The 11,412-nt window shown below is 37.1% G+C and overlaps 1 protein-coding gene across 2 annotated transcripts; it reads left to right on the top strand.

Annotated features, from left to right (window-relative positions):
* The first annotated feature begins 766 nt into the window (after window positions 1-766).
* Window positions 767-11,171, top strand: LOC124862528 (calcium-responsive transactivator-like). Of its 2 annotated transcripts, XM_047356535.1 has the most exons (11): window positions 767-908; window positions 2,841-2,917; window positions 3,004-3,088; window positions 3,244-3,376; window positions 3,809-4,030; window positions 4,639-4,803; window positions 6,205-6,306; window positions 7,123-7,212; window positions 7,360-7,482; window positions 7,583-7,710; window positions 8,465-11,171. In XM_047356535.1, the coding sequence occupies exons 1-11, from the start codon at window positions 840-842 to the stop codon at window positions 8,483-8,485; spliced, it is 1,215 nt and encodes a 404-aa protein (XP_047212491.1). In that variant the 5' UTR covers window positions 767-839; the 3' UTR covers window positions 8,486-11,171. The 2 variants fall into 2 exon arrangements, with proteins under 2 accessions (XP_047212491.1, XP_047212562.1); XM_047356606.1 differs by lacking the exon at window positions 3,809-4,030.
* Window positions 11,172-11,412: the final 241 nt, after the last annotated feature.

Below are 11,412 nucleotides of genomic sequence, written 5' to 3'. Positions count from 1 at the left end.
TTCACATGTATGCTCAGTATGAGAGATTGCTGCTAAGTCAACAGCACAATGCAAGCGCCTATCGACTGTCTTTATGCTCGTCCAGGAGGAGTGAATGCTGCAGGTCACTGACTCGATGCAATCTGCTGGGTTTCCTTGGATTGAACCTTTTAAGCAATTCGAATAATAAACTGAATCTGACTGCACTGTTTGATAGCTAGGATTAATTGTAATGTATATGTCCCGATTTGAACTCTATGATTCGATTTAATTGATTTTGTAAAGTGTCTTAAGACACCATGTGCTGTGAATTGGCGCTACATAAATAAAGCTGAATTGAATATAATTGAAAATCGAATTGAAATAGAACGGAATAAGGAGACTCTTGTTTTAGAATCAGTTTAATATACATAGCAAATCGCACGCAAACCAATTGAGGCAACTTTTAGTGATTGCTATTCAGATCCATGTGCACTGGACGGCGCACGTACCCCCTCTTCTGCTCTCTTTGGTTGTAATGAATCAAAGGACACCCCGTATAGCGGCAAGCTACCCTGAGCCTGGGCTGTACCAACCCACGAGAAAGAGGGATGTTCCCCTCCACACAAACACTTTCTTTATGGTGCCATTATTTAAACTCAGAATATAAATAACGCTTTTAGCAAAGTCATATGATTGTTTCTGTCCAGATAGATGATGAGCTTTAAAATGCCAATCCTTTGATCAGATCGGTCATAGTTTTGCAATTTGACCCCCCTCCTCATTTATTCTGGTTGTGAAGAAACTGGCCAAATAGAAGGCTGCGCTCTAGATAATAAATATTAGAATAAAAGGAGCGCTTTTATTTCCCATATGACAACATGTCTGTGGCGTTTTCATCGGCGCGTCCCAGGAGTAAAGGCGAGGTGACACAGCAAACCATCCAAAAGGTAAATAAATAAATAGGAAAAACTCAAAGCGTCGCGTCATTTACGGTTAAATGTGCCTGTGGATGAGGATGTGAGTGGTTCACCTCTGATAAAGTATAGCCTGATGTGAATATCAATGAAATGGCAACTGGTAGCGATGTTGTAACGTTACTGTCCGCTGAAGGTGCGAACCAAACAAAGCCCTCACGGTGAGGTCGATAACAGCGCTCTGCTCCGGCTGGATACCTGCTGCCTTGATGCTGTCCGTCTCACTTCTGCTGTCTGACCAGCGCTAATACTCAGAATTCAGCTTCAGCTGTAAAAAAAAATAAATAAAATAACAGGACTGAATTTGTAGAATTTGATAATAGAAAGTATATTTTCTATGAGACATTTTTGTTTAAGTTAAAAAAAAACTTGGAAAAATAAATAGAGGAGAAACGATAAATTGGTGAATAATAATTTGGTCGAAAGTATATCTGAAGAGCAACATGGGCATACCTCACCCATGCTGCTGTTTATCCTTACCTGAACCCTATAGCTACAAATTGTTTTATATATAATCCCTAAATCTGCATTTGTCTCCACCATCAATTAAAAAGGTGAAAATAAATAAGTGACCCATCCAAGAATGAGAATCCAGGACAACGGTGTTTACTGAATTACATTTTCAACTCAGTTAATGTATGTAGAACAAAATTACAACCGATGTCAACCTAAGCGATACTTTACCGTGAGCTGCAATTCATAGGCTGCCATAAAATCCAATTCAGTTCATATGAATTCAGTTCATTACACAGGTGCATTTAAAAAAATTAAAACCAGAAAACCAGAATATTATAAAGACCTATAAAAGAAGGAGTCTCAAGACAGAAATGCTATGCCATGAACATGTTATGGCTACACAATCATGGAGAAGATTGCCTGACTTCTCAAGGAGGGCATTGCTACAGTAATTTCTAGCAGCTTAATAAGAAGCTGGCTCCATAACGAGAGCTGTATCCAAGCATATTTATTGAGAGTTGAGTGAAAGGGAAAAGGATGTTTAAAAGAAGCACGTACTGCATTTTTTGTAATATGACTGTTTGTGCTTTTTCCATGCATGTTTATGGAAAGTTGAGTGGAAGGAAAAAGTGTGGTTTAAAAAAAACAACTCAAGCTGTACTATTGTAATTTTTTTGAGAAAGAGATTTTTTGGTTTTCTTTTGCGGTTTTAAGCAATATCAATGCGAAAAAAAAAAAAAAAAAAGTTTAACACAATATTAAAATTTACTGAGATGCACTTGTATAATCCAACCACAAAGTCACAATCAAATCCAATAACAGGGCAATTTTATTCTAATTATGATGCAGCAAAATCAAAGTCAATTGATCATATAATGACATTAGTCATTATATGACGAAGGAAGTCAAAGGAAGCCCAGCTGATTCCACTAAGTCACTGACTTAGCAGCAATCGCTACTCTTAAGAAAAAACACATGGCCAGTGTGGCCAGATAATTGCATTGAGTCTTTGACTTTGTGCAGTCTGTCATACGTAGCAAGCATGTGGCGACATAAGAAAGGAGCAACTTTGTTTTATATAAAGTAACTTCCAGCAGAAACTGCCTCAGTGTGAGTGACTTACGGATATGAGAGGATAGAGCAGAATAAGAAAAAAACATGAGCTCTTATTCAGGAGTACTTTCTATGATAAAGACAATAGGAGTACACAACGTTAATGGCAGCACTACAGCAGCAGCTCTGTTAGTAGTTTTATCTACGATAGAAATTATCACAGAAAAGCACTGAACCATCAGTACTATCTATAGAATGAAAAAAAGAGGTTAACATGGGTAATGCCAGCAATAGCTTCCTCAATGGCTTGGTCCAAGAAAAATGCCATTTAGCGTTCAAATTTCCAAGCACTTTAAATGCTAGATATGGATTGAGGTTGCTTTGTGTCTCCCACAGATGTTGGATGAAAACCATCATTTAATACAGTGTATTATGGATTACCAAAGCAAAGGCAAGACAGCTGAGTGCACACAGTAAGTGATTTTTGTTGTTGTTTTTTAAAATAGTCCAAAGCCTTGCAGAGATCATGCAAATTTCAGCAAAATGTCCAATTTTCCAGGTATCAACAGATCCTGCACAGGAATCTTGTTTACTTGGCCACAATAGCTGATTCTAATCAGAACATGCAGTCACTACTACCAGCTGTAAGTCTGCCTGCCATGCGGTTTCTAAGAGCATGCAACAGAGTTGATCAATCCTATAGTGCACCAATGGTGCATCAGTCCATGAGTCAAAAAAGGCATGACAAATGAAACAAGTCAGTGGAATAAAGTTAGGTGGTATTTCTGTTCATTTTTAGCCTCCTAGTTCCAATATCTCCATGGATTCTGGAAGAATGAGCCAGAGTGGGGGACATGCACCAAGCAACCTCAGTGACAGCATGGGACCAGGACTGCCCCCCGCATCCATGATGCAGAGCCAAATGAGCAATGGTTGGTCAAAAGTGTGGATTTTACAGTAAAATGTCCAGCCACAAAGCAGTTCCCTTGATATACACAGACGTGGCAAAAAAACATGCTGTTTTCATTGTGTGTTTCGTCTCTTTACCTGTTGTGTGCTCATCTAATCCTGACTGCACTGCAAGTAGCTACTTCCTGTCAGCATCCGTGCATGTTAATTACCTGAATTCTTTTAGACATCTATAGTTTTATATTCAGCTTATGGGCAATTTTTTTGTGGCTTTATAGATTTCTGCTTTATTTCCATCTCTGATTAATCTTACTGTCATAATCAACCATCCTTACTATTTTGCACCCATCCTGAGCTTTCTGTTAGGATGAACTGAATGTGGTACTCTGATTACCATGGCATGGCATCACATGTGAATGTGCACTGGTCTTAGCTGACTGTGTGTGTGTCATTAGGCCCCAGCCATGCGCCCATGCAGTCAGGTCACATGCAGTTGGCTGTTCCCTCCACCAGCAGCCACAGTAGCTCGATGCCCGGCTACAGTCAGGTCACACTTGCTTCTCAGCGTAGCCTGATCCAGGGCCCCGGGCCTGGTTTTGGTTCCTCCTCCTCTTCTTCCTCCACGCCCTCATCTTGCTCCTCCTCCCACAGCAACCTCAACATGCATTCGAGCCAAGGTGAGCCAGGAAAACGAAGCTCAGTCATTAGTCTATAATTTACCTCATAAATGTAGCACCCAGATACCATAATTTCTAACTCCGATCTGTTGTTGTTGTCAGTAAGATGCAAATTATGCTGTTTATAAGTAATTCTATTTTAAATATTTTTTATGTCAAACCTTTTCTTGTTCAAGACAGATACATAACTTCTGTCAGAACTTCTGCTCCCTCCACATTCAGTTCATCTCAGATGTATTCTGCCTCCTAATTTCTTATTTTTGCTTCAGGTTTATGCCTTGTTGATCTTTGACTACTTAACTTGAGATACATCCTATCTTTCTCCAAATGTCTGTGTATTTGTACTGGATTTCTGTTTATACGCACGTTTCCCCGCTTTGTTTTCATGTAAACCACTACATAAAATAATCTATTCTAAGAGATTCTACTTTGCCTGACTGCTGTGGACCCTTTTTGCACATTTCCTGTGTTTGGCATGCGATGAAAGTCAATTTGAATTAGTTTTTCCTTGCGTTTGTGCCAGAGTAAGGTCAGAGAATACTGTCTCATGAATATTAGTTTCTGGACTGACTTTAATGTTTGAGATTACCCCGTTACCTCCTTCCCAGTCTCCGTGATGCACCACCAATCTGCTCCTCCACATTACTCCTCAGCCCATTCAGGGGTACAGCACTATCAGGGACAGCAGGCAATGGGTATGATGGGACAGACCAATCAAGGAAATAGCATGATGCCCCAGAGGCCCTTGGGATCCTATCGCTCCTCTCAGCAAGGTATGGGTGGGGGGGTGTTGTTATTGTAATTTGTGATGGTACCCAGCTAAGCAAGCTCATCTGAAATGGGTTTTAATATAAACATGAATTAAAATCTGTTGTCACAGTGCTTTTCAAAAGCATTCATACATCCTGACTCTTCACATTTTGTCATGTTACAACCACAAATGTTAGTGTATTATACTGGGATTTTGAAGTGATAGGGAAAAGTGGTAAGTATATATATATATATATAGCGTATATGGCGTTGGTGCTCCACAAAAAATTCTAATAAAATTCAGTGAAGTTTCTGGTTGTAATGTGACAGAAGTAGTATAAATCTTTTTGCAATTCACTATATAATTGTTTGTGTGAGTGAAACCAACAGAGTGTAATAGCAAGCATCCAAGTTCTAAAACTCTGTTACTTGATGAGTGTATGAGATTACAAATGCTGAACAGCACCTGAGAAAAGGAATTTCCTCAAAAATGTACTGAAATGTCTGAACTGTACTTTCCTCTCTGGAAGCAGCTGATCAGTAATATAAAAGTACAGGAACAGATTGAGCAAATTTTTAGATTCCAGATTTCCTGCCTTCAGACTGGTGGTGTCTCGCTTCTGTCACAATGGGTTCCTGTCTCTGTAAATCACTCACCTTGCTGTGTCAGCATGTTACTAATTCTAGCCCTACTCCATCCTGTGAGCTCATTTGAAATGCGTTCTAGCAGTAGATAAAATATATGGAGTTTACATTACAGGCAAACAGTTCATTGTATAGATCCTCATCTACTCTGGCATGTTACTATCTTTACATGACTGGGCAAAGTTCTGCGTTCAAGCCCTTTAATAACATTGTTAATCATGTGCTGTTATGTTCTTTTGAGACTGTTCTACAATTGCTGCTGGTAGTTCAGATGGAAATATATTTTTTATGGTATGGCTTGGCCAGACATGTATAATGAGGAGAGTTGGTTCTGCTTGGGTTTGTTTTTTGTTACATTCCCTCTTTACTTTGCTGGTTTTCTATCATGTAAGAAGTGGAATCTGGAGTTTCTGCATACCATCACCTAGTAGAAATAATAATTTTCCTGATAACAGCCTTTTTGTTTATGATTATTTGTAGAAGATGATTTTAAAAAACATAAACAGAAAAACTCAAAGCCTTGCGTCATTTACAGTAAAAAATCACTTTGGTTTAGTGTGTGAGTGAGTCACCTTAGAGAAGGCGTAGCCCGAGGTCAATATCAAACAAATGGCAAAACATAGACATTAAATATTATTTTTCTAATAGAAATAATTCCCAACTATGCAGACATGAGTATAAAAATGATAATATGTTTTTATAAACACTCTTTTATTGTCCATCTCTGTGGCCTATTGGTCCAAAAGTTTTAATCAAGGGTCGTGTTGGCTGTTTTACAGGATCTGCACAACACTTCATGGGACAAGACGAGTTCTACGGAGAGCAGTATGGACACACTCAGAGCTCCACCGAGCCCATAAACCAGCAGTATTACGCTGATGGTAAAAATTCCCATTCATTAACTTCATGTACAGCTCTGAAACACAAAAAAAAAACACACTACAATTCATACTATTCCCTTCCAGCACAACTTCTCAAACCTGAGCCAAATTTACTAATCAACCTTTGCCTTTTTTGTAAATCAGCGTGTCTGTGTCCATACTGACCCCTTTGGTGTGCCGAAATCTCAGTATTCAACCATTGCAGTTCCTTCGCGTTGCAGAAGTGCAAACTCCATGCAGTTTTTTTGTCTGTGTTCATTTTTAAGATGAGAAATCTTGAAAAATATTGAGGGTCAAACGAGCGACAATCAAATAAATTGTTTGTTAAATTATTATTTATATATGTTGTAATTCATAGAAGTCACATTTTTATAAAATTGTATATTAAATAAATACTGTAGATGTATTTATAATTATTGAAATGCTTAAATAATTTATAAAATAGATATTCAAATAAATATGAAAATCATTTGTTAACATTTTCATTGATTATGTATCATTTATATATTATTTTTCTTTTCATTTAGTTATTTTACAGTCCCATCAAACTCAAAACTAATCTGGATTTTATTCATTTAATTTATATATTACAGTTTTTTTCTTCCATCAAACATATAAATATTACATTACCCAATTATTAATTTGTTGGACTGTGGCACCCTAGTCCCTTAAAAAAAATTTTCTGGTTTTAATTTGTTGCTATATACATTCATTATGTCCTTCAGTTAAGATTAGGAAGATTTTTATTTTATGTGTGCAAGTAGCTTTTGTTTCAGCTGAGCAGATTTGGCATGTGCTGAATCATGTTCTCCACAGGTCCTGGGGAATACGCATATCAGCAGGCTTCATATGGGGAACAAGGCTACGACAGGTCGTTCGATGAGTCTTCACATTACTATGAAGGAGGTAACCTTAAACCAAACTGTTTATGTTTTTTTCATTATTATATGTAAGTACCCGTCAGTCTACACCTCAGTTCCTTTGTGTACCTCTAAGCAAAATTTTTATGAGAATTTATAAATGAGCAAGAGTTCCTGGCGTGTGTTCCTCCAGGTAACTCTCAGTACAGACAACAGCAGACCTCGTATCAACAAAGCTCTGGCCAGCAGCAGCAGCCTTTCAACCAACAGCAGTACTCCTCTCAGCAGGGCTACAGCGGGCACCCACAAGGATACGGTGAGAATTTCTCCTACAGTGTTGTGCTCTTAGTATTTAGTCAAACATAAACACAGGTCCAGGAAAGAAAAAGGTTATATGAGCCTAATATGTATTACAGGTCCTAGTCAGGGAGGATCATCCCAGTTTTCTCAGTATCAGCAGAGTCAGAGCCAACAGTATGGATCCTATCGCTCTTCCCAAGGAGGCGCCGGAGCACAAACTCAAAGGGCCTACACCTATGAACAGGTACAAAAATAAAAACAAACATTTATGATAAGATAATTTATGATTACATTCTTAAAACTCTTCGCTTGCCTATCCAAAACCTTGAATTCAGGTGTTCTAATCACTTTCATTTCCACAGGTGTCTGACACAGATTTTTGGACAGGTCAAAAAAATAGAATCTATACCTTAATTATTGCCTTGTGAAATGTTGCAGCAATGACCCAGTATTATTATTCCAAAAATATTATTCCCTAAAAATTCATTATTTACATGTGACGTTATGCAGATAATAATGAATCTTACTCTGGACTGATAAAAATTCATTCACCTTGGCATGTCGAATGTTTAAAGTAGCTCCAACAGGAGAGCAGTCCAACCCATTTTTTTATTAATTTAGCTTCTAAATATTTCTGCTAATAATTGTTTCAACATTTGGGGACTCTCACAAATTGGGTATAGATCTTTTACCCATGAGTAAGTCTTTCCTTTGGCCTAACACAGTAGCACACTATACATTACAGCCTTAATTCAGATATTTACGCGCTTCAGAAATTGGAGCCACACTATAAGTGACACAGGCATATCTAATATACATGATAGGACTTGATGTTTTATGAAATTCACCTCATTTCATAATGTTCAGACCCAGGTAAAATGTATTTTACATACATTAACAAACACACTTTTTTTCCATTCTCACTGAAAAAAAGACAACATAGCCCCCCCAAAGATTCCAATATTTTCATTATTATCTTTTTTTCTTCCCAATTTCAGGGCCAATATGGAAACTATTAGCAATAAGGCACTACGGTGTTTTGTTGTTCAAGGAACATCCGCCATTATATGCTTCAACGATATTACCCTCATCGAATGGAAAGGAAGATGTCTCTGGACAAGATTTATTATCTTCTTATAAATCAGCATTGTGACCAAGATTAGATGATTTAATAAATGTGATGCTTCCCTCAATGCAAAATTTGTTTAATGGGTAGTGAAGTACAAGAGAAGCAACTTGTGATCATAATTTATAATTTTGCCTTGCATAGACATGCATATTTTCCATATGGTGCTAATTTTATTAGTGAAACCTTTTAGTTTTACCTTATGCATAGAGAAGGACTTCAAAAAGAAGGCTACTGAAAAAAAACATTTAGCCTTAAAGGAAATGTTCTTTTTATTTTTAGGTTGTGGGGTTTTGCTTCATGGTAAGGGAATTTAAATTGTCACGAGGCTGAGCTATTGTTTGAAATCAGGAGGTTTGTCTGTGTTAGTCAAACTGTGATGTGTTGCTGTGAGCTCTAAGATTAGCATTCACGTATTCACTTTCTAAATATGTCATAGACCCAACAGGTAGATGACTGATTCAGATTTAAAAGTTTGCATTTTTGTCCATTTTGTGGTTGTATGTTCAATACCATATTTTAGTGGCATTGCTCTACTTAGACATATTGTAGAGATAGATCAAGAAAGTGGCTGTTGGTCAGAGTTCATAAACTATGACAGGCCAGCCAGAAACAAAACAAAAACAGATTTTCTTTCTGACTAGAGAATGCATCATACATAAGTGTTAACAGGTTGCCCTGACAACACCACCCTTAGTGAGAATGATGTTACATGGGGAAAAAGTGTTCACTATTTTCAGTATCAATGAGATGTTCAAACATAAAGTTTGAGGAAGCAGAGAGATATTAGAGGTTTTGAAGTAAACAGTATTTTCTAAGAGATGTCAAAGCATGTCTATGGTTCACTCAGACTTAAAACAGATAACAGGGAGTCTGAATAAAGTACAGGAAAAGTGCTCTGTGTTATGCTTTTGAGCTTTTAACCTCTATCTGTTATGGGACATACTGGCGTTGAAGAAGTCAGCAGCTATTTGGAAAACTTAGAATTAATGTTAGGATCTACATCCTCTAGAATATTCACAGAGACTAACTTTTTAGTATGGATAGCCAGCGTTTACCATGCCTATCTCAAATATAAGATGCTAAGGCTGTTTAAATTGTCATCTCGGCAATCATATTTTCTTTGTTTTTAAAGTATTAGTAAAGTCAATATAAATAATTTATTAAGCAGGACGTCTAACTAATTAGTTTTAAATGCTGTTAGTATATATTCTTTTGTTACAGTTCTAAAATAGCAATCATAATTGGTTAAAACCTGTAACTGCAGGTCAAAGCTTTACAAAAACCAGAGACTGGAAATTGGCCATAAATTTTTATCGTTTTATCTCTACCTATGTGTAGCGTTAATGGATGCCATTCAGTACTTCTTTTTTCATCAAAATGTTTTTCTACTTTGTCTGCACTTTGTTTTATAGCGACAGTGGACGTATTGTCTAATATTTTGTAATGTAGTATGATTTAGATTGTTTTTTGTTCACCAGTGATCCTCAAACAGCGAAAGTAACCCAAGAACTGAGGAGTCATATATGTCCTGCACCTCTGCTTCAGTAAGTGCAATACTCTAAGCTGTGTCAAACATGGTTCTAATATTGAATTAGCAATTCCTTTTGCTTTTACTTTATGCATAGGAAAGGCAAAAGAAATTGTCTCAGCCTATTTATGTATTGTTTTTTTAGCAGTTATGTGGTGCAACTGGTGTGGTATTTAAGAGAATTTAGCTTGATTTGTGTGATCCATCCATCCATTATTCCATCCATCCATCCATCCATCCATCCATCCATCCATCATCCATCCATCATTATCATGATTGCTATTAATTTATTTTTCATAAAAATAAAGAAGACGATCTGAAAACACCTCAAACTTACAATTTCTTACAGATGATCCGTAATATTTAATAATTATTGGTGTGGGTGTTAAGGGTCCAACTCAAATGTTAGAGGCGACTGTGGCTCAGTAGAAGGTTCTGCAAGCTGAAAGCTATGGGTTCAATTCCAACTTCTTCCAGACACTTGTCGATGTGCTCCTGGGCAAGGCACTTAACCTTAAGTTGCCTACCGATCTGTGTGTTGGTGTATGAATGTTTGCGAATGCAATTGGGGGAATGTGGCTCTAGTGTAAAGTTCTTTCAGTGGTTGGTACTACTGGAAAAGCGCAATATAAGTTCTGTCCTTTTACCATTTAACTGTGCAGTATTCTGTTAAAACTCAACTTACCTCAGACGGCAGAAAAACAGAGCAGTTGCAGTCGTTTTGCAGTACTAATCAGGAAGCTGACTGTCTAACAGTCTGTTACTACGAAGCATTCAACACTGACAATCATAGGCTCCTCTGAATTGTTATGTGTGTTTTATAATACTGTGAACGGAACATTTATGGTCATTTTTTTCCACATCTGTGTCGTGTTTTCACTTGTGACACTGAGTGTGTTTGCAGATATAATGTGTTTTCTGAAGGAAAGAGTGCAACTGGATGTGTGTCATTCAAATCAGAATGTCCTCCAACCGTGTTGCCTGATCTTTTATGCTTATGTCTTTTGTTACTATTTGGTATATAAAAATAAACTGATATTAATCTTTTTTGTTTATGGGTTGTGCAGTTTTTTTCAAGAAACATCCACAGGTCCCATAGTTTAATTTGATACTTATTATTATCAATTAATACACTTGTTCTGTGTTGCCTTAGATTTGGTAATATTACAGTTTTATAAACACTTTATAAACGCATTAAACAAAAAAGCAAAAAAAAAAAAAAACCCAGAGAGCGAAGTGTACCGGAGTCAAATTCCTTGTTTGTATGTACGAACTTGGCAATAAAACTG

This window comes from Girardinichthys multiradiatus, chromosome 1 (genome assembly GCF_021462225.1).
Source record: "Girardinichthys multiradiatus isolate DD_20200921_A chromosome 1, DD_fGirMul_XY1, whole genome shotgun sequence".
Taxonomy (NCBI): domain Eukaryota; kingdom Metazoa; phylum Chordata; class Actinopteri; order Cyprinodontiformes; family Goodeidae; genus Girardinichthys; species Girardinichthys multiradiatus.
Note: the sequence above shows the minus strand (reverse complement) of the source record. Positions and strands in the feature narration are given on the sequence as shown.